General features: G+C 39.0%; 1 protein-coding gene across 2 annotated transcripts; it reads left to right on the top strand.

The window, feature by feature from the left end:
* Nucleotides 1-14,292: 14,292 nt before the first annotated feature.
* LOC125458760 (fibrinogen alpha chain-like) lies at nt 14,293-23,787 on the top strand. 2 transcript variants are annotated; one of them, XM_048544421.2, is made up of 6 exons: nt 14,293-14,425; nt 14,781-14,894; nt 14,980-15,163; nt 16,669-16,814; nt 19,385-20,502; nt 23,658-23,787. In XM_048544421.2, the coding sequence occupies exons 1-5, from the start codon at nt 14,378-14,380 to the stop codon at nt 20,474-20,476; spliced, it is 1,584 nt and encodes a 527-aa protein (XP_048400378.2). In that variant the 5' UTR covers nt 14,293-14,377; the 3' UTR covers nt 20,477-20,502; nt 23,658-23,787. The 2 variants fall into 2 exon arrangements, with proteins under 2 accessions (XP_048400378.2, XP_048400464.2); XM_048544507.2 differs by having other exon boundaries at nt 19,385-20,511.

The raw sequence follows: 23,787 nt of genomic DNA, 5'->3' as shown, positions 1-23,787 counted from the left end.
GGTCATTGTTCTTTTTTTATACGTTTCAGCCACTGGACTTGGGGAATTGAGGACAGTGATTGGCTGCCACATGATTAATTTTTATCAATGAGTTAATAGTTAACAATACCTTTCAATCAATCTGGTCGACAATCAGAACACTTCACCATTGTACGTGGTACATACAATGTGCAATAATCACAACATAGAAACTGACAAATATTCAGAGATTTGGGAATAACTTTTGATTCACTAACATAGATCAAATCTTTTTCTTAACTCACCATGTATTGCATCATATCTGTTGGCATGTCTTAAAGATAGTTAGTTTCCAGGAACTGGACAAATAATCAATAGTAGAGATAACAGGCGTAGAGCTGGATGAACACACCAGGCCAAGCAGCATCAGAGGAGCAGGAAGGCTGTCGTTTTGGACCTCGACCCTTCTTCAGAAAAAAAAACATTTTTCTGAAGAAGGGGCTAGGCCCGAAACGTCAACCTCCCTGCTCCTCTGATGCTGCTTGGCCTGCTGTGCTCATCCAGCTCTACACCTTGTTATCTCAGATTCTCCAGCATTTGCAGCTCCTATTATCTCTGAATTAATCAATAGTACTCAGGATGAGTAAGATGAAAATGGTGTCTTGTTTCAAAATGTCTCAGTTTGTCTTTATTGATAAGGTCAACACTATTTATTGAAGCTTTATAAAAATCTTTTTCATGTTCAGTCTCCTTTGATTATTAGACATAAAGGCCTACATATTGCTCTCAGTGGTGAACAAAAAAATGTCAACTATTACTTTGCTGACCCCTAAGTATAGATTTCCTACGGAATTTTAAATTGCATTTTTTTGTGAATAGAAAAACATTTTGGTACATCACTTTCCAAGGGATCCGAGCAAGCAACTAAGTAACTTCTAAATAGATCCAAGAATTGTTATTCTCACTCAAAGGGAAGAATTGTATAGGGGTCTGAAAGATGGCGAAAGAAGCCCATGGTGAGATGTGCAGGAAAATTAGGTAGTGAGTGCAGCAAGACTCACCCTAACATTGAGATAATTTCACTCCATCTTCTACGCTTTTCTCAAGTGGCATGGCAAGAATCTCACTGGATAGCAATGAGATGCCAGTTGATCAGGATTAATGTTAAAAGACTTGTTAATGCCACGACTCACCTTATTAATATTCAGCCTCCCATCTTACTAAACTTGCTAAACAAGCCAGACATAGGAAAACTTTACAAGGAGACCAGAACGTGTACCCAGTTGATTCAGCTCACCGCTTGCTCTAAACAACATCCACGTTAGAAACTTGACATCGATATCACTTGGCACACCTATGGGCACCAGTCATATGCATTCCATGTCAATGGATATTGGCATTTGACATGTGCCAACCTCTAAGAATCATCATGGCACATTTCCAATCCACTTACAGGAAACTTCTTCACTTCAATGCTGCAGTGCCAACTGGCATTGCAATGCTACAGCTAGGATTATTCAGCTCAGGTACACATACCTAACTCATGGACTGGACCAGACTGCATTTTCTGGCTCTTTGCTCTCTTGTTAATATGTTATCTCACTCAGAGCCTATCTAGATGCTTGCAGCATCCTCATCCTGCATTGCCTTTTAGCATTTTGTTCCTTCAGCCAAAGATACCAGCATCATAACACTGCTGTCTTGCCAAGCTAGCTAATACAGACACAGAGCAGGAAAGGTGAGTGCCATAACACTTTCACACTCTGACTTCTCCAGCACTCTTCTACGCAGCATACCTCAAGCTCCACTCATTACTCTCCCCAATTCATCTCCTTACATCCCTTTCTGAACAATCAATGTTTGCACTTACCCTCAACATATTCACATGTTTTTCATATCACAGTCAGTAACCCGCCACAAATATGGCCATTGCATTGTCTTCACAAAATGTATTTCTCATACTTAGCACTCGACTTTCTCTTCTGTAAGGAAAGCACACAGCCTCTTAGCAAACTGTAGCTGGGTTCAAGGGGTTCCACCTCTGCCACTGGGTTTTTACAACAGTCAATGTTTCCTGGTGTGGTGGGATTTGAATCCACATTCCAAGAGTATTGCCAACCAGATTATGAGTGCATTGAATTATCATTGCATCACCGTCTCAACATTATAAATTACTTCTGTGCTGTAGTAAAGATTAACAACAAGCAAGATCAGATCAAAATGAATAAATTCCAATACAGGCAACTTCCAAAGAGTTAGAAACTACCTGCAAGGCAGTGATATCGTGCTTTCTGAATAAGTACTGGAAGTGTGAGTTTGTCACATAAGCAAACCAGCAGCTCTGTCGTTACACTGTTTCTAGATTTTCCAGCCTATCAGTTTCATTAATCAGTGATTCCTTGCTGTATTCTTGCCTTGTACCTGGCCAGGCCCATATAGCTTTGGAAATCCATTATAAAAGGAGGACTGAGTTTTTCCTTCCTGGGAGGTGGTGGGAAAAATGAAGAGCAAAGTAATAATTGGGCAAGTTGGCCCTTTGAGTTACTTGCTTCCTTCTTGCCACATCAATAATTAATTTCTGGGTAAGAAGGTTCATTGGGACTTTCTCAACCGACCATCAATTCAGGTCCTTATAAAATCAACTCAAGCATTTAGAGGCAACCAGAAACAACATAGATGTTTCTTATGACTGCTCCGAGTTGACATACTTCTTCTTTGGCCAATGGCATACAAAATGTGATCTTGTGCACTTTTTACAAGAGGAATAGAAAAGCAGCATTTTAGTTTCATAGAGGTAGTTTGCAGAACTCTGAGCTTTATAGGGGTCTGGGTTTTCTGGCACATGAATTACAAAAAAATAATATGCAGGTGAATGATTAGAATGGCAAATGGAACGCTATAATTTATTGCACGGGGAATGGAATATAAAAGTAGAGATATTTTGCTTTCTTATGCAGGGTGTTGGTGAGACTTGAAATGGAATACTACGTATATTTTGTTTTCATTCTATCACAAGGCATTTGAGTGTGTTAGAGATAGTTCAGAGAATGTTTGTTCAATTGACACTTGGATTTCGAGGTCTATTTTATGAGGAAAGGTTGAACATGCTTAACCATAATCTTTTGGAGTTTAGAAGAATGAATGGTGATGTATAGAAATATATATGATCCTGAAGGGACTTGATAATGTAAATGCCAGAAGGATGTTTCCCATTTTGGGAAAGCCTGGAACTAGGATGACACAGTTTAAAAATAGAGGGTTGTCCACTTAAAATGGAAATGAGGAAAATCTTTTCTTTCAGAGGGTCATATGTCTTTGGAGCTCTCCTAAACAGAGAAATGGAGGTGGGGTCAGTAAATATTTTTAAGACAGGGGTTGGTAGCCAGCAAGACGTCAATGTCGATGAGGAGGAGGCGGGAAAGTGGAGTTGATCTTATCTGACCTTATTAAATAGAAGGACATACCACAGGTGTTAAATGGCACATTGCTGATCTTAATTCATCTGCCCATGTGTTCTTTTATAGCTTCTTCAGTTTTAGTTGCAGTCAATGGTGGTTGACTACTCTTCTCAATCACTCACTGTCAGTCACCTATTTTCATTCCAGTTCTGCTGCAGTGGTGTCTCTACCAAAGATCCTTCCACCCATTCTTAGGCCTTCCACTTGCCTTTCTTCCAAGCAGTCCCAAATACGTCTCTGATCTCATTACATGCCCTCTCTCTCTCCACAGCAAATGACCATACCATTTCAAACTCTTCTTGGCCGCTGCCTTTGATGCTTCCACAGTCTTCCCTGACCTGTGGTAGACTGGTTCCTGATCATGCCATTTTCATTTTTTCACATACCTATCTCAGTATTTACCTTTCATTCATCTCCCATTCATTGTTACTCTCTTAAAATCATCAAATCCTTGCAGTGGAAGCAAGCCATTCAGCCCATCAAATCTATACCAACCCTCCAAAGGTCAAGTCACCAAGACACAAGCCCTGCCGTATCCTTGTAACCCAGAATTTCCCATTGCCATATGAATATATCTGTGCAGAAATGAAGTACAATTGGTAAAATGGTTGTGTGTTACTATAGTTTCATCTAAACCATTAAAATTGGTCTTAATTTAATATAATGAACAATGAAGACATCAATATGCACGAGCATTTGATATTGCCAAATCACAACAAATATTTTCCTTCTGCAAGGAAACCAGTATTTGTACATGATTTGCCAGAAAATGATCAGATCAGCAAATGTTTTCTATCATTTCAACACAGCAATATTATGCAAGATTGACAAATTTGAAGAAAGATAATTCTCTATACCTGCTATGCTGTTTTACATTTTTATCAGTTGAGCTTTAATGATTAATGGAAAGGTCTGACCATGCTGTACCAATATATTTTTTTAACCTGAGGTTACAGATCTTCATTTGCTGATTAGCAAGAGTCACCTGGTCAATCATGGCTCAGTCAGTTTGCCATGTTTATCAACATGTACTGTCATTAAATAAATGCTTACTGTTCTGTTCAGAGTGATCCTACATGATGCATTATTACAAAATTGAGGTTCTGATGCTTTACATATTTTCATATGTTTTCCATATAATATTAAGATGCAAGTGCTTTATCAAGGTCTAGTCATGAGTTGTACACATTAAAGCAATATTTAAGACAAGAACATGGCAATCACACATTTCGATAGCTTTGCACATTGGGAACAAAACCAACCATGGGGTATTTTGGTAAAAATAGAATTTCAGATTGCTTTGTAAGTTATTTTCTCGTTAATATTTTCTCTCTTCCCATCTCTCCTTATTGTACTGGTTTCCACACTGGGATGTGGCCCTATAGGTGTCAGCAATCCTTTGACACCTTACTCAAGCAGCAAGGAGCTCTTGTGGCACAGTGGAAGTATCCCTACCCCTGAAGTGAAAGCTTAGGTTCAAGTCCAACCTACTCCAGAGGTTGATTAAAAAAATTCCCAAGTGGTACTTCTGTTATAATTCCCAGGGACTCCTTACAAGAATTACAAAACAAGTTTTCAGGCATTTGCTGTAACAAGCCAACAAAAGGCAATCTTGACTGACCATTACCTAGTCAGTAACTAATAAACTATAAAAAGGTTCACCTTTATTCATACTTGAAGGGACATGTAACACCAAGCTGCACACGTACAGACAAAAACAACACTGTACAGCCAATTTCAACTTCTAATGGATCCACATCTCCCTGCTTTGTCTAAGCATAATATTGAATTATTTTTCAAATAGGAGGTATATATAGTTCTTCACGCAAAAGGGGGTCAAAGAAAATGGGAACAGGGCACCAAGTTCAATGACTCACCATGATCCTATTGAATGATGAAGCAGGCTTGAAGGGCTGAAAGGCCTTCAGTTTTCTATAAGAAAGAAGCTGCTTCCCTTAGATTTTGGACATCTTCCAAACCAGCAGTGAGGTCCATTTCACCAACTTCTCCGCTTGCCCTTGTCAGAACAAATCTTTCATATTCCTTAGATTGCCACAGGATGTGTCACTTTGACCAGAGTCCACCTTCCCTCCCTCATGCCTTTGGCAAAAAGAAGAATCCTTCTCTTTGCTGACCACACAAACTACAGATCTCTCTTTCTCTCTCTCGCTGAGAGCTTTCCTGTTCCCTCCCTCCCTTTTACTGTCCAAGAACTTGGAGACTGAAAGTATATTGAAAATTTGCAAATCTATTTTAGCCTTTGTTTTTGAGTTTGAGTTTTTTTACATTCTTTGCATCCAGTAAGCCAATGGAGTCCCACATAGTGACTCAGATGTCCTGGCCTTATGTCATGATACATTCAAAGTCAATCACACGACTATCTCTGCTTCCATTGAATTAAAATATAATCATTTCATGAAGACTTACAGTCATAGCTGGAGCCTTGACACTGAATGTTGGCACTTGTCTAACTATGGAGGACATAGCCAAATAGAGCTCTGGTCTTTTCTAGGTTCTTAATTAATTTTAATATTATTTATGTCAAAAATGGATTCGATTATGATTATTGATAAGAAGATAAGAATAGAAAAAGGAATAGCCAGGCCACACAGCCACTCCAGGCTGCAGTACCATTTAATAATACAATGGCTAGCTCCTTTAGGTGTTCAAGTTATCATCAAATTACCAACTATTAATTTACTTACACCTGGGTTCATGTTGGATGTCAATTTGTTTAATCCCCTTTGGGTTCAAGCTGAAAAGAGACGAATGGCATTTTTAAATCTTTTTTCAAAACACACCAAAGGCAAACAGGTGATTGTTCAAACAATTGGCATTTATGGTTCAGAATTCTCAGGTATGGAAAATAAAGACCATCTCTAATTCATCAGCAAGATAGAGAAGAAAATGAGAATTTGGTTTGTGGCATTTGTTTAGTAGCCTGGAGGGAGCCAGCCTCACAACAGGTGCATAACACAGGTTAAAACCAAGAAGGTAAAGCTGAATTAAACTTTTTAAAATTGTCTTCCTTCGGATGTCTGCAACAGGCATTGGCTTTTAATTTTCTTATTTTTCTTCATGATTCCAAAATAATGCAGTGATGTGTTTCCATAATACCCTGTTTGTGGAGCTCAGTTAAAAATGACCCACAGCACAGTAATTTCTTCAAACTTAAAAGCAAAGTAGCATTTCTTACTGGATTCAAAACCTGGGGAAATTCAGGTGGTTGATAATACACACACACTTATACACATCCAAGAAAGAAAGAGAAAGGAAATGAAAAGTTATAAATTACAGGTTATTTAAAATCTATCATATTGGAAATAGTTGACACAAATTCGATTGTCCACTGAATCAATGACCTCAGTGGAGCTTCTCTCAGTCGGCTGTACACAGAAATCCCTCTCACAGGAACTTTGATGCATTTGAATTGCTGTTGAATGTGCAGTAGCTTTTAGTAAAGAATTAATTTACTTCAGATGGGAAATACAAGATTCTTTACTGAATGTAGACTTTGGAGAGAGTTTGAGATCAGGGGCAAGTGGTATCTAAGCTTGGAGCTATTTACTGTTCAAGTGTTATGAGCTGACTCACTAACAAAGTCACAAACTGTGAAATGAAAGGTGTTTAAGAACAAAAGAACTAGGAGAAGCAGTAGGCAGTTCAGTCCTTTGAGCCAGCTCTGTCATTCAATAAGGTCATGGTTGATCTCATCGCAGCCTCAAGTCTGCTTTTCTGCCCAGTCTCCATAACCTTTCAATCTGTTACTAATTAGAACTTCATCTATCTCCTCCTTAAATTTATTTAATGTTCTGTATCCACCGTACTCTGTGTCAGTGAATTCTACAGTTTCTGGACACTTTGAGGAAAGTAATTTCTCCTTGTCTCTATTTTAAATCTGCTACTTCTTATGAACCTTCATTCAAGATTGCCCCACAAAAGAAAATATACTACCCATATCTACTTTATCAATACCCTTCAGCATCTTATGAACCTCAATTAGACATCCACTCATTCTCCAAATCCCCAGAGAGTATTGGCTTATAGTGCTCAATCTCTCTTCATCAAACAACCTCCACACCTTTAGATTTAATGTAGTGAACCTCCTCTGAACTGCCTCCAGTGCAAATACATCTCAAGAAAGGGTATCAAAACTGCATGCAATACTCCAAGTGCGATTTCACTAATGCTTTGTACAGTTGCAGCAACACTTCCCTACTTTCATATGCTGTTACTAAAGTAATAAATGCCAAATCTCCATCAGTCTTCCCTACTGCTGTATCTGTTTCTGGGGTCCATCACGTCAAACAGCAACTTCAGTTACGTGATTGGTGTTTTGGCTTGAAACACTCAGCAAATAAGATGGATTTTACATCCCCTTGTCAGCAGCTCCCTGTATTTTCTTTGGTGTAAGTGTGGCGTCATTGGGTGCACACCAAGCAATCATGGCTTCCCATGCTATCCTTCATTCTCACTGAGGCAGACATCTAATTACCACTCCTTTGTGTTACTTTCACTAGAATGATAATACCATGTAAGGAGCATTACAGGAGGATGATGTAGGCTTTTGTCATCTACTTGCCATTGACTAGAACATTCTAGAAATTGTGTTCAACTGATATCATCTGATCAGTGGCATCCATGTTGTCAGTCCAATAAAGTGTCTATTTTTAAGAGAATTTAAGCAAGAGAACATAGTTGTGTTTTAAAATAAAATTAGGATCTCTCTTTCTTTCTGCTTTCTGAGAACAACATCTGAAAAAGCAATCCACATTAAGTAATTAAATGGTCAATTAGCCTATTTAGATACTTAATTAATGACCACTTCACACCTTTCAGCACATTTTGCCCTTGTTGGGAGGGGTTGTTTAATGTAGAGAGACCACAAAGTCAATCTTGGCTGTCTCCCAGAGGGTTCTTGAATAAGTTTCTTCTTTGATGAGTACTTAATTGCTACCCTTGCATCAATGTATTTTGGTAAGTAATGTGTGTCCGGTAATAAACATATTCACTGCATATTTGTTGAGGGAGAAACTTACCTCCAGACTACCATGTCAAAATCGTTGTGCTAAAGTTTCCATCTGTAAAGTGGCCTTGCATTGAAATGTGGCAAAGATGATCATGTGAAGATGATATCTGGAGCTTTTGCTGGAAATGTGTCGAATGGAACTATAAGAACAGAACTAAGATGACTCCAGGAAAATGCATGGCTTTGACACAGAAGCCACATTGAAGAGATTTGAATGGAGAATGATTAGAAAAATGCACACGTTTGGATGTCTATTTGTCAATAACCTAGCCTCTTAAGCATGCATGTCATAGCAACCCAAAAGTATATAAGTATATATTCATGTTATAAACAACTGAAGTCGCAACCACGATCTAGTTGAACCATGGTATAAATTCACGAAGCTGAATAACCTATGATTACTTCTATGATCCTTTGTATATTTCCAACAGGATGAAGATTTATTCAGTGTGATTTATAATCAACATGTACTGTAAATCCACACTAGATGATTTTGTAAAATATCATTGTCCTATTTCAGTGTGGAGTTTCAGCACTCTTAATTTCTGGCTCAAGGTCAAATCAGGCATAACTATGAAAACCGAAACAACAACTCGTGTTTAACTAATTTATTATTTTACTAAATTATTAAGTAAGTGGGTTATTATTATTAGTAAGTATCGTTGAAGGATTTTTAATGATCCGTCTATATCTAACTACTTTGTACCGTTGAAGTGAAGTTTCACTTGCACAAGAGTTACCGAACAAAAGTAAACTTATCTTTCCTGTCCAAGCTAAAACCCACCATTTTATCAATAATTCAAAATTTACATCCTGTTTATTTTCCAACTCATCTTACACAATTAAAACAGTATATTTAGCAGGGGAACCAAATGTCCTTGGTTTATAAATTTAAGGTTAAAAATCAATTCAGGAACAAGTTTGTAACCAAATATATTTGTGAAACATCTTACTAAGTGTACTTCTTACATCTCATGGTGAGATGTCCCCTTTAACAAAAAAATAATTAAAAGCTGTCATCACCTTATTAATTAATATATTTTAAATTTTTCTTTGAAATTCAATTGGCAAGATTAGAGGGAATGTGAGGAAAGAAATGGCAGACTTAGCTCACAGTGATACATCCTGTAACTTTAGAGAGGCAAGGGAGCTTGATAAAATGGCTAGTTAAAAAGAAATGACATTGTTAAATCTTTGAAAAAGATTAACTTTTTATGAAAGGAGTTAATTATAGTATTCTGGAAAGCTGGGGAATCTTTAATAAACAACTGAGACCTGATTTTGTCACAAAATAAGCTATGTAACTTCAACCGGGACCACTACTGCTACCAGTGACAGTTGCAATTCAATCATTTTAACAATTTCTTCAAAGTATTGAGTACCCATGATTTACTTTTGCAGCCATGTGTAAATTTAACAAATGTCTTATGGATTATCTCAGTAGGGTGATTGTTCCATCAATAAAACAAATAATATAGGATAGATGACAGATTTCTTTTACTCCTGTGCACAATTTTGAGATATGGAGTGGATGATCCAAGCCCTATTCCTTAGCACTGATACCAAAATTCACCCTGGCAAACAGATGTGAGATTAAGTCAGAGAAAGCAAGAACTGCCAATGCTGGAGTCAGAGATAATGCGATGTGGAGCTGGAGGAACACAGCAGGCCAGGCAGTGTCCAAGAAGCAGGAAAATTGACAATAAGAGTCCCAACCCAAAACATCAATTTTCCTGCTCCTCTGATGCTGCTTGGCCTTCTGTGCTCCTCCAGATCCACACTGTGTTATCTCTGAGGTTAAGTCAGTCTGTCAACAACCTTGGTGTTGCACTTAATGCTGACATAAGCATGCAATCTCACATTTATACTAGGATTAAATTCATTACTTCCATTTTTGGTCGTCTCAGTTTATCTGCAGCTGAAACCCACAAACCTGCCTCTGTTGTCGCTAGTCTCAACCATTCCAATACACCTTTGGCTGGCTTCCCTCCATGAATTTGTGTTCATCTAGAGTTCTGCTGCCTATATCTTAAATCACATAAAGTTTTGCTTTTTTAATTAATTTATTGTATGTGGATATCACTGGCTGGCCAGCATTTATTGAACATCCCTGGCTGCATGGACAGTGAGATTCCTCAATATCCCTGTATTCATTCACCCTGACTGGCTGCTTGTTAAGCATGTGTTGATTTAAAAGTTTCCTTTATTGCCTTCAAATCTTTCATGCCGCGCAGTTCCCTTTCATTGTAAGTACCTCCAGCCTGACATCCTCTGATCTTCTACATTTCTCAAATTTTATTCACTTCACTTTAATAGCTGTACCCTCATAGGTGCCTAGGTCCTGAGATTTGAAATACTCTATATGCCTCTACGTCACTTTCTCCTTTTAAATTGCTCTGTAAATATTACCTCTTTGACCAACCTTTTGGTCACTTGACTAAGTGTCTATTAATGTGGCTCCATACAGATGACACCAAAATTGGAGACATGGTAGACAGTGAAGGAGACTTTCTAAGATTACAAAGGCAACTTGATCAAACGGATCAATGGACTGAAAAGTGGCAGATTCAATCTAGATAATTGCATATGGGTATAACAAACAAGGGTAGGGCGTATACAATTAGTACTAGGGCCTTGAATAGCATTGTAGGGCAGAAGGACTTGGGGTTCAGGTACATAATTCTTTGAAGTTTGCTTTATATATCAACATGGCGATTCAAAAGTCACTTAGTACGATTGTCTTCATTGCTCAGTCCTTTGAGTATAGGAGTTAGGATATCATGTTGAGGTTGTGCAAGATATTGGTGAGGTCTCTTTTGGAATACTGTGTCCAATTCTAGTCATCCAGTTATAGGAAGGATATTATTAAGCTTGAGAGGGCTCAAAAAGATATTTATCAGGATGTGCCAGGTATGGAAGGTTTGAGTTATAAAGAAAGGTGGATAGGGTTAGGACTTCTTTCATTGGAGCATAGGAGGTTGAGATGCGACCTGTAAGAAGGTTACAAAATAATAAGGGGTATAAATAGTTAATGGTAATTGCCTGTTCCCTAGGATGGGGCTATTCAAGACAAGGGGGCACATTTTTCAGATGAGAGGGGAGAGATTTAAAAAAATGCGAGGGGCTTTTTTTTAGACGGATGGTGATTCATGTATGGAATGAACTTCCTGAGGAAGTGGTTGATGCAGATAGAATTACCACATTTAAAATATGTTTGGATAAGTACATGAATGGGAAAGGTTATGGATATGGATATTGGATATGGGCCAGGAGTAGGCAGATGGGATTAGTTTAGTTTGGGATTATGTTCGGCATAGACTGGTTGGACTGAAGTGTCTGTTTTTGTGCTAGATGATCCTATGACTCAACATCTTGCCTTGCTCCATAATGTTCCTGTGAAATGTCTTGGCACATTTTGTCACATTAATGATGCCATGTAAACATATGTTGTTGCTATTGTTGCTTTCATTTGGAGGCACTGAAAGGTGGAGAGCTGCCATCTTAAGATGTGCAGTCCATTTGCTGTAAGAACACTCACAATCTTGTCAGGAATGGAGTTCAAGTACTTTAATTCGGCAGCAGTGAAGAAATAGAAGTCAAGATGATGAATGGTTTGGGGGAGATCTTGCAAGTGGTGGTATTACTATGTAGCTGTTTCTCTGGTTCTTCTAGATAGAAGTGGTCATGGGTTTGGAATATCCCATTAAAAGAGATGGTGAATTCCTACAGTGCATCTAGTAGGTTCTATATATAACTGCTACTGAGTGTCAATGGTAGAGATTGTGAATGTTCGTTGCTGTTGTGTCAATCAAACAACAAAAGGTGTCAAAGTTACTCTTTGTGATTCAATCCCAATATCAGCAGGAAGAGTGGCCTCAGTGAGATAAAATCCTGATATACAACAGGGTGAGTGGTTACAGGGAGATTAAATCCTGACATCATCAGGGAGAGTGGTTCAAGACAGAGAGAGATTTAATTCTGATGAGAGCATTCAGAGAGTTTACAGCAAAATTCAACTCCAATATCAGTAGTACGACTGGTTATAGGAAGATTTGATCATGGCATAGAGTTATAAAGTTCAACAGCACAGAAAAAAGTCGTATGGCCCATTGAGTCTGCACGTCAAAGACAACCACCCGACTATTCTAATCCCGTTTTCCAGCATTCAACCCATAGTCTTGTATGCCGTTGCAGCTGCACATCTAAATGCTGCTTTAATGTTATGAGGTTTTCTGACCCTTACAGGCAGTGGGTTGCAGATTCGAATCACCCTCTGAGTGAAAGTTTTTTCCCCCTCATATTTCCTATAAACCTCCTGGCCCTTGCCTTAAATTTATGACCCCTTAACCATGGGGGAAAATTCTTTCCTGTCTACTCTATCTATGTCACTTTCAAATTTGATACATTTCAATCACATTCCCCTCAGAATCCTCTGCCCCAAGGACCAGTCCAATCTCTCTTCATAACCATTACTCTCCAGCACAGGCACTATCCTGGTAAATCGCCTTTGCACCGTCTCTAGTGCAATCACATCCTTCCCACTTCAGAGCTGTGCACAATACTCTAGCTGTGGTCTAACTAACATATTATACAGTTCCAGCATCACTTCCGTGTGCTTAAGCTCTCTGCTTCAGTCACTGAAGACAAATATCCCATATGTCTCCTCTCTTACTTACCTTCGTGTCTGATTCCTTAAGGGGACAGTATCAGCAAGGAGAGTGGTTACAGGGAGATACAATCCTGATATCGGTGGGGTGAGTGTTTAAAACATACAAAAATTACGAGGGCACATGTAGAACAGACAGGAAGCAGCTTTTCCCTTTGGTTGAGGGATCAATGACCACAGTATAAATTTAAGGTAAGGATCAGGAAGCTTTAGAGGAGACTTCAGGAAACAAATCTACTGAACGAATATTTTCCCTCCACATCGTTCGTCTAAACTTTCTACCAATTACTTTAAATCTGTACACCTTGTCACTGACTTCTCAGCTAAGGTATATAGGTTTTTTCCATCAATTTGATCAAGGCCACTTAGTTCGATGTATCTCCATCACATATGCCCTCAGCCTCCTCTGTTCCACGGTGAACAGACCCAGCTCATCTAAACTTTCCTCTAAACTGCATTGTTCCACTCCCAGCAACATCCTCACTTTTCCACTGCCTCCCATCATCAGAGGTGGCACTGTGCTGGAATGGGAAGAGTCAGTTTGTCAGTTATAGGGGGAACCCTTAACACAGCATGTGAATGAACTGAGCGCATAGAATACGATCTCCAGTATTTGTTATTTTCAGTACAGATTCCAGCATCTGCAGTAATTTACTCCGAGGGAATGGGACAACCAGCTGCGGAAAGGTTTCCTCAAAAGCCCTTCCAAGTTATTGCGTCGAGAGATGTGAAACTGATGGGGCTAGTTACTTTTGCAGGTTGGTCACTCTGCATCGCGAGTGCATGCAGTCTTTTCACAATGTTGCATTTTAGTTTGGAGCATCCTTGAAGGTGCCTAACGTAATGCTGTATAACCCTCTGACTGCATTGCTGATCGTTGCAGAGAGCACCCTCTGCATTTGTTGGAAATCTGAAATTCACCCACTGCTTCCGGTGGCTTGTCCTGTGGTTGGGACTTTATTTAATTTCCTGTACTGGATGATCTTTTCAGAATGCAATGTTCCACCTGCCAATTCCCTCCGATGTATGTGGTAATTGTAGAAGCTGTTTGTAGTTATGATATAGCTCTGATCTTCGATCAGTCAATAAGCATTACAAACGGTCAAAGACAGGGCCAGAGTTTTATGCAACAGTTGAATGTTAATAATTAACAGTTCGGGTAAACAGGATGCCCACGCATAGTCTGATGCTGTTTTTAGGGTTGAAATTTGACGAAAAGGAGAGAGAAGAAGCACTCGATCAAGTGATCGTTGCAGAGTTAGTAAAATGAAGGCAGTGCTGAGTTTGGGTTTGATACTATGTTTCATTGGTTTGGTAAGTTTGCTTTCTTTATCCAAGAGCTAAGTACACATTCAGAAATCAACACGTCAAGGCTGCATATTTTTAATTTCTTTGTTTCTAATAAGCAAATATTCAGCATAAAAATAAATGAAACAGAAAACAGAATTGCTGGCGAAACTCAGCGGTTCTAACAGCATCTTGGAGGCAAAGTAACGGAAACTCTGCTGAGTTTCGGATTTCCAGCATCGGCAATTCTTTGTTTCAGCAAAATTAAACGAGTTGGTTGTGGAATTGATTTAACAGGAAAGAATTCCCAAGCTTAAACTACACCAGGAGAACGTGGTCGGTGTCTTCGAAACCAATGTCCTTTGCTTTCTTATGTTTGCAGACTCGGACAACCGTTCTACAGCCTCGGGGTCCTCGACCTGTTGGAGCGAGGGAGGAAAGTCGATCCAGACAGTGTTTGGAGCAGGCGTGGCCGATTTGTACAGATGAAGACTGGGTAAATTGTTACATTGCTTATTTTGTTTTGTGAAATTATGCATTGCTAATAACTAGCTCAATAAATTTCTGATTTAACCCAACAGGGCCCCAAATGTCCATCTGGGTGCAGAATGCAAGGATTAATCGATACTCAGAATCAACAAAACGAAAACAGGATCCGGGAGATTCGACGGATGTTGGACATGTATTCCAAAACATTTCAGAACACTCATATTACTGTGACTGAAGCTATCAACAGAATCAGACAGACTCTAAACGGAATAGGAAGTGAGTCGTTAGAACATATTGGTGTTGCTTAAAGAAGGTTTTAGCTTTTAATTCCGGAATTATAAATTGGTGACAGAAATCGCTGGAAATTCTCAGATCTGACAGCATACGTGGTGAGAACATTCTGAAGGTGCGCCACTGGACCCGAAACGTTAACTCTGATTTCCACAGATGCTGCCAGATCTGCTAAGATTTCCCAGCAATTTCTGATTTTGTTTCTGATTTCCAGCACCCGCAGTTCTTTTGTTTTTTTTAAAAAAGATGTTCACCTTTGTGTTTCGTTCGCTTCACCCTAAAGTTGAACTGTTGTGTGGTAAAACTTTCCTCCTGTGGCTGCAGTTTTATTTTCTGTTGCTTCCCGTTTTACTTGCGAAATAGAGACTAGCAAAGAGACGAGGACAAATTGGCATCTTCGCTACAATTCTTCTTTAAATACAGAGTATCTAGCTATTATTTCATCGAAGACTTATATAGAATCAAAGGTTCTCACTCTGAATAAAGGTACAAAAGCTCTCCTTGTGCCTATAAACCGAGAAAGGAATACAATACAAACTCCACCAAGAGTCGCGGTTCTTTCATTCGTGATCTTTAAAAATGAGAACTGCTTTTTTATTCTGAGTTGAGTCTCTATTATTCCAGGAATAAACCAACTATTTCCTTGAAATCAGCCCGTTTTAATTTTTGCATCTATCATGAAAGAAAACAACGTGCCAACTACCAATCTTCTTCTGTGATCAAGTCTTTATTTAGGATTCATGTTTTGTAGTAATATTAACCATTTCTTGATTCTCTGTATGTGTGACGTTCCCAACAGTGGCAACTAACTAGAACCTGGATAGACTTTTACCACGCTGAACCAGTTCTATCATCTCATCAGCCCTCTGCGAAGTCATCCCCCGACCAAGCAAAATCCTTCCACCTGTGCTATTCCATTTTCCTGATGCCAATCTTAACATGCATCCCCATCCCATTCTTTCCATCTTTTCGATGTGATACCCATTCCACTAATGCTGCCCTTGTGCTTTTCATCAATCCTTTTCCCAAACCTCACAAACACAGTCTCTCCAGTTTGGGCATTTATTGTAGGGCCTCCCTTACTTTTCTTTCTTTGTGGTCTTCATCAACATCCCCAACCCTCCAGCAAACCTCAGAAGCCAACGTGTCATGTGCTTATGTCATCTGTGCATCCCTTATGCCTCCTACTACTTCCGGCTGCTACCCACTAAGTAATTTGACAAGTAGTTTCACGTCTCAAAGTGACCACACAAAACACCCGTGCACTGCACTCTAAATAAAACAAAACTACCCAGAAACATTGAAAACTTCAAGCAGCCTACATTAGTTAACAGAAAAAAAATTGTTATCTAACATTTGATTCTTTCTTCACTCCATTCTAAATCTAAAAAATTAAATGTTCACTCTGGGAATTTAAATGCATTTATTTGTAGCCTGTTCAATGAAAATAAGTTCCGTTAGAATTATTATATCATTTGCTGTATTCTTAGGATTTGGGAACACCTATCACGAACTGGTGGATCGCCTGAATATCAGGCTTATCAACTTGCAGAAAAGAGTTGATGACCAAATCGCCAGAGTAAACACAATAAAAAACAATATAATAGAACAATACAATGAAATCTCAAGATTGGAGGTAAAGAACACATTAATTTTAAAATATCAGTGTCCCATTAAATTCCTATACTGTGCAGATAGTTCTGTTCATATTTTAGAATCGATTGTTGAAATTGATTGTTATGGCATATTTGTAAAATCCGTTTTAAATTTTTAAAATTTATTTTGTAATATTGTAGACAGCTTTTTTTTTGTTTAACCAGTCTATGCAATCACTTTTCATCTTCACAAAGTTGTAATTGTATACACTTTTGAATATTGCCCTTCTGTTGAGTGCAATTCAAAGTACTGCCTGTCCAGGATAGGACAAAATGCAGAAGGATAGTGTAGACTTTGCTGTGGAAACAAATAAGACCTTTTGGGGAATAGCTGTTTCATATTTAAGATGTTCGAACACAAGGTAGGTTTAAGGTGAGAAGGGAAAGATTTAAAAGGGACCCAGTGGCAACTTTGTCATGTAGAGGATGGTGCGTTTATGGAATGTGCTGCCGGAGGAAGTGGTGGAGGCTGCTACAATTACAACATTTAAAAGTCATCTGGATGAGTACTTGAATCAGAAGGGTTTAGGGAGTACAGGCCAAATGTTGGCAAATGGGGCAAGATTTATCTGGGATATCTGGTTGGCATGAACGAGTTGAACCGAAAGGCCTGTTTGCTGTACATCACCATGACACTATGAATCTAAGATTTTTTTTGTTAGATACAGTTAACTGGATTTTAGTAGAGGTTTAAAGGTTTATGTTTGCCATGATGAAAGTATTTACTTTGAAGGTGGAAAAAAATTACACTGAAATTTTGCTTTTGGGCTGTAAAACAGGAGTCAGGACTATTTACGGGCCTAGGATCCATCCCTCAGAGGGAACATTATTAATTTGGAATTCTGCCTTAATTGGTATGGAGACATTCTCTGTCCATTTAATGGCTGCAGGCTGGCTCTTAAGCTTGAAGGGCAATCAGAGGCCATCCAGCCCGAGAGAAGCAGCAGGCTGCGCTAAATGGCAAGTAACTGAGAGGACATTTCAAAATGAATGTGTTCTCTCACCAACATTTTTTTAAAAATCAAAGAAAATATAAAAGAAATCAGCCATGCCATCACTGTGAGGTAGTGTGGGAAGGGTGCAGGGGTTGAATCCATCAACAGACCAGCCTGTCTAGACAATTAGCTGAGCCTGGTCTACTGCTAGATGTATGCTTCAAGGCAACTGACACCCTCATGTCATATGGGGAAACTGGAGCCTGCAAAATCAAAAGTTGGTGTCCTCTATCCCCTTCAGGCTTAGAGATATCTTCGTTAGTATTCAGCATGAAGCAGCATGCTGATTTCTGCTGAATTTTATGTAATGGCTTACTGACATTTTACAAAGTTTACAGTGGCCGAGTAGCGGATATACTTAAAAAGACAGCCCTGAAAGGCTGCACACTTTTCAGATCAGCTGGAACGGTGTTTAGGTGGCTGAAGAATGGAATTACAATGTAAGCTAGAGATAATGGGAACTGCAGATGCTGAAGAATCCAAGATAACAAAGTGTGAGGCTGGATGAACACAGCAGGCCAAGGAGCACAAAAGCTGATGTTTCGGGCCTAGACCCTTCATCCTGCTAGTCCTGCTAGTAATGGATCCTTTAACATAAATTAATATTTGTTTTTTAGGCATCTTTTTAGTTGGAATGCCAGTTGAAACTGTGTGAAGTACACATGCTGCATATTTTGACCAGTACAATCTTGTATTGGCAACTGGGCCATACCTGTCACAGAATATTGTTTAACGCTTTAAGGGGACCTACTGTCTTTCTTAAAAAAACATTCCAGAGTTCTGAGGAAGGGTCACTTTACCCAAAATGTTAACTCTGAGTTTTTTCTTCACAGATGTTGCCAGACCTGCTGAGCTTTTCCAGAAACTTCTGTCTTTATTCCCGATTTACAGCATCCGCAGTTCTTTCGGTTTTTATTCCAACCTCTCAATGATAGGGCACGTGAAGACAGTGTTGGCCACAGTATCAGTGGGCATACAATATTCCCCAACTTTTCTGAGTTATCACTGCCCATTTGCACTATGCAGATGATATCAAAATGATTGCTTCTTTAGGAAATGATGCACAATGGAACTGGTCGGAAGCATTATTCAATATGTTTGTAAGTGGGGAAAGTAAATGCTGCTAAGCCTGGTTTCCTTGAGTATTCACTCACTTAAACAACTGCTATAAGCAAAAAGGCCTTCCCAGAGATGGTGCAGTCTTAAGTTTAGATGACTTTTACGTGAACCTGTGGCTCTTAACCCCAACAGCAGAGGGCAGCACATTCCCATATTCCACCCATCTGAGATTAAGACGTGGCTGTGTCCATTATCCAAAATGTGCAATTGCCTGATTCTGTAAATCGAGGTAGTTAAATACAAGATTAGATAATAAGTAGTTTCTGTAACTCTGTCATAGCTGCAGCTTTGCTGAACTGAATAAAATTAAGCACCATTGTTCTTTTTAAGTAGTTTGAAAGTTGACGAAGAACAATACTTCAATTTAAAATGCATAATAAGCTATCAATATTCTTTACCAAATTTTAAAACACTTCTAAATTCTGTTTATTTGCTAGGTTGACATTGACATCAAGATACGAGCTTGCAAAGGATCTTGCGCGCAATCATTTGTTTACAGCATTGATAGAAAACAGAATGCACAAATAGAGAAAAATCTTAAGTCAATGGCTTCTCACAGAGTGGAGAAGATTCAGCATGGGAAGCCAACCCGGATATTCAAAATGAGGATTATTAAGGAGTCTCCAGTTTCCAGCCATTATAAATCTCTTGAAACAAAAAATGTGCCAGAAACAACAGAGTATCCTGTTTTCTGGCATGAAGCAGATGATAACATGTTCATCCTAGAACAAAATACAAATGATCCAAGTGTTAGCGAAACTAGTAGGACCAGCAGTAGCACTAGCAGTAGCACTAGCATTAAAAGTAGCAGTAAAACGAGCAGTAAAACGAGCAGTAGCACTAGCAGTAAAACTAGTAGCAGAGATAAAGGAGCCAGTGAATTTTCACATCCAGATCGAAACATTTTGCATCCAGATGGGTCATTTAGTGGAGCATTCAATTTCTCATCGAACTTTGACCATGATTCTCTATATGGGACACACTTTACAAACAGGTCTGTCACCACTAGAACAATTATTTCGAAAGATGGTAAAATTACTGAAACAGTCACAACACAGGGTGAGTCTAGTCCTCTCCCTTTTTCAATGGATGCTTTACTTGCGAAATATGGAATAGATGGTAAGACTAAGGGTTTTACCACAACTTTAACTAAGACAAGCACATCTTCACATAACTTAGGTGATTTTGAAAGCTTACTAAATCCTGGAATAAAATCATCTGGGCATGAGACTGTAGTTCACACAAAAACAGTCACAACTACAGGTGAATCAAGTGATTTTGAAAACATGGAAGACCTTTCCAGAGACCTTTCCAGTTTAAGTCACAGAGATGTTATGGGCACCCCAGATGAGGTTGGTGGTTCTAGAAAAACGGTTGTTCATGAAAGAACAGTTCAACGCTGGTCCAGTAGTGGTGGTTCCAAGGGATTCAAAGGTACTGCAGATTTTAATCATGATGTCGCCCGTCTGTCAGAAGATGAAACTGGAGGAAGTGATCCAAGTATTAAAACGTTTCAGAGGGAACAGTAATTAAATGAAAATAACACTTAAAAAAGGTAGGCTTGGTAAGTGTGACCATAGTTGCTAGAAATTGCTTATTCTTTTTATGTGCAGAATTAGATTGCAGTAAAGAAAATATAACCATGGAATCTGGACATTGTTTTCTGGAACAAACTGAGCCTTAACAAACAAATGTTTTACTTTTAGATGAAATAGTATTTGTAATAGTATTTCCATAAACTTCCAGAGAAGCATCCAGTCATGTCTTTAATGGTCATTGATATTTTATTGGATTGTCAGCTTGTTTCCATTAATGCACTGTCACCTTTGAGTCAAAATAATCCTAAGCAAAGAACCGAACTCAGATTTGCTAACCAATTGAGGACAGTGGATGGGGTTCCCAATGTTGCAAAACTAATTAGAGGGTTGGCTACTCTTAGAGCTTCAGTAAGTACTAGAGATGCTGTCACCAGCCTACACCACAAATAACAAGTCACCAGAATCTGGATTGATGTGCTAATTGAAATGGAGGGAAATTATTCCATCCAATCAGTCTGAGCCACGATTTTCACAAATGCTAACTCTCCTTGGGCTATATAAAACTTCAGTGGCCTGCCAGTCTTCTGCTTTCACTGAGCTGGCTCCCTCTACATGTGACGGTGGGTGGGGTGAGATGCAGGTCAAACCACAAGTGGCGAAATCCGTTGTAGTTGAGACCACAATGACCAAGACGTATAGCTGTGCAGCAAACAACCAATCTTCTTCCCAATCCAACTTAGACAAAGTTCTGTGCTAGTGGAAATGCATCAGAGATCCATTCCAACTTGGTTCTCCATTATCCTCCCAGCCTGACTCAAAAGCCCCTGCTTCCAAACCCACCATCAAAGAAGCAGCAAAATTCCACCCAAAAACACACAATTACCATACAGAGGTCAGTTGTTCACTCAGACCGAGCAAATTTCATGAAAGATAATCAATTAGTCCCGTTTCTCTGCTCTGTCGCCAAAGCCCAGTAAGTATTTTGTCTTCAAGTATTTATTTAATTTCCTTTGAAAGTTACTGTTAAATTTGCTTCTAAAACCCTTTCAGACAGTACATTCCCGATCATAAAAAGTCAGTGTGAGAAAACAAAATGCCTATATAGCCCCCCCCACTTTATTTTAGTTCAGTTTGTTGCTTCATTTACATCATAGTTCAGTAGGGAACCAGTGCCTCCAATGTTCCTACTGTACTTACCATGCAGTGTGCATTTCTGTGCTTGAATTCCAAATGCATGTGTGGAAATGTTACACGTTCACATTGAGTCTCATAGAATCCTACAGTGTGGAAACAGGCCTTTGGCCCAACAGGTCTACACTGAGCATCCCACTCAGGCCCATTTCCCTATAACCCACCTAATCTACACATCCCTGAACCCTGTGGGCAATTTAGCAAGGCCAATCCACCTAGCCTGCACATGTTTGGACTGTGGGAGGAAACTGGAGCACCCAGAGGAAACCCACGCAGACATGGGGAGAATGTGCAAACTTGTTACAGACAGTTTCCCAAGACTAGAATCGAACCCGGGTCCCTGGCGCTGTGAGGCAGCAGTGCTAACCACTGAGCCACCGTGCTGCCCGATGTTAGCCATTTTTTGAAATAAGTTTCATTGCTAATTTGTACCTATTTTCCTTTTCAATTTAATTGTTCTGGTGTCTAAGAAATTGATGTTTGTGTATTACAGCTTTGAGTTTAATAGATGGTTGATTGGGTAGATTTATGAATTCTTCTAAGAATGCTTCAATGTGTATCTAAATATGCAAATTTCAACATATATATACATAGAAGGAATCGTTACTACATGACTGCATCACTTAATAAATGAGTTAGCGAGAATGAAAAATATTCTCTGTAAACAAAATGTAATCTCTGAAAGTCAAAATGTAGCCCTTAAAAAAGGATATGAAAGGAAAAGTTCATGTTGGTGTGGGGCCTAGAAACAGAAGCAGGACCAGGATTTCTCTTTCTAGCCCTGCTGTTGAGCCCATTTGCTATGCATTAGTATGACTGCAGAATAGTTTGGGATGAGCTCACGTTTGGAGAGAGTGGTCAGTGGGTGGCTGGCCAGAAGAGCACTGGAGTAGGATGTAATAAAGGTATGGTGAGTGTTTTAGCTGTAGGGGTTTGAAGGCAGGGACACGTGGTGAAGTTAAAGTGGTGAGAATAGCTGGTTTTGTGTTAGAAAGGATAAAGGTGGAGGTTCACGTGCATCCAGTAGATCATAGAGGTTTGATACAATCTCTTTCAGCCTGAAAGAGTGGTCTGGAGTGAATTGAAATTGAAAATGGTGGAATAGAGGTTATGTTAAAGGCTGAAAACAATGACTTCAGTCTTAGTGGTGTTTTCTACAATGAATCAAAACTCATTTGAAACTGCATGTTATACAGACATTATGACAACATAGAGGAGGTGGAGGGTTTGACAGAATTGGTAGAGATGCAGAATTAGGGGTCATTCATGTTTACTTAGAACCTGATGGTTTGTCTTTGAGTGATGCTACTGAAGGACAGCATATGGATGAGAATTAGATGCTGAAACCAAAAGATACCCAGGGAGTCTGAAGTAACAGCCTCCTCCTTTTATTTTCATTATGTAGTTCCTGAAGAACCATCAGGATTGCACATTACAGGAGGACTTGAGATTAAACTTTGACTCGCTGTAAATGCACTCCTAGTTAAAGAAATATGGATGGGGATATATGGTAAAGGCAATTGAAACACTATATAACTAACAGCATAAGAGAATTTTGTTTACAAAAACGTTCCAGTGACACACTATTCTAAATACTTAGCTTTCTCAACATTTGGTGAGGCAATAAATTAAAATTGATTGGAACACAGGAATAAATGGACTGCTATAGTTTTGATTGTAAGCAGCACTTGAAGAGAAGGTAACTGAAAACATAAGGGGAGGAAACCTCTTTGATCTATAGTATAATGCTGACTGTATTAGTTTCACTCTTGTAGAAGAGCTAAGATAAAATGCATCTATAAAGCATCTCTGGTGACCTCAAGATGTCCCAAACAGTGAGACAAATAACCAGATAACTATTTCCTTGACATTGGTTAAGGGTGAAGTTGTTTCCTACATTGTTGAGGCAGCAACTTTTACTGCTCTTGGTAGATGCAGTACAATCTGTCTGAAAACTCAGAGCATTTGTTTTCTTTTGCAGCAAATCAATAGGGAACGGAAACCATCTTCAGTCTGATTCCCAGCTGTTATGAATGATCTTCTCAATTTGTTCGTTGCTTGAAGAAAGAATGCATGCCTTTTACTGATCAATAAAGATATTTTACAGGAAA

Source organism: Stegostoma tigrinum, chromosome 1, assembly GCF_030684315.1.
Source record: "Stegostoma tigrinum isolate sSteTig4 chromosome 1, sSteTig4.hap1, whole genome shotgun sequence".
NCBI classification, from domain to species: Eukaryota; Metazoa; Chordata; class Chondrichthyes; order Orectolobiformes; family Stegostomatidae; genus Stegostoma; species Stegostoma tigrinum.
The sequence above is the reverse complement of the archived record's forward strand: the minus strand, read 5'-3'. Positions and strand labels throughout refer to the sequence as shown.

Excerpts from the sequence above, each read along its gene's own strand:
- LOC125458760 (XM_048544421.2), top strand. The coding sequence starts at position 14,378 with ATGAAGGCAGTGCTGAGTTTGGGTTTGATACTATGTTTCATTGGTTTG. Across the intron at positions 14,426-14,780 it reads TACTATGTTTCATTGGTTTG|ACTCGGACAACCGTTCTACA; the intron begins GTAAGTTTGCTT and ends TTATGTTTGCAG. Across the intron at positions 16,815-19,384 it reads ATGAAATCTCAAGATTGGAG|GTTGACATTGACATCAAGAT; the intron begins GTAAAGAACACA and ends TTTATTTGCTAG.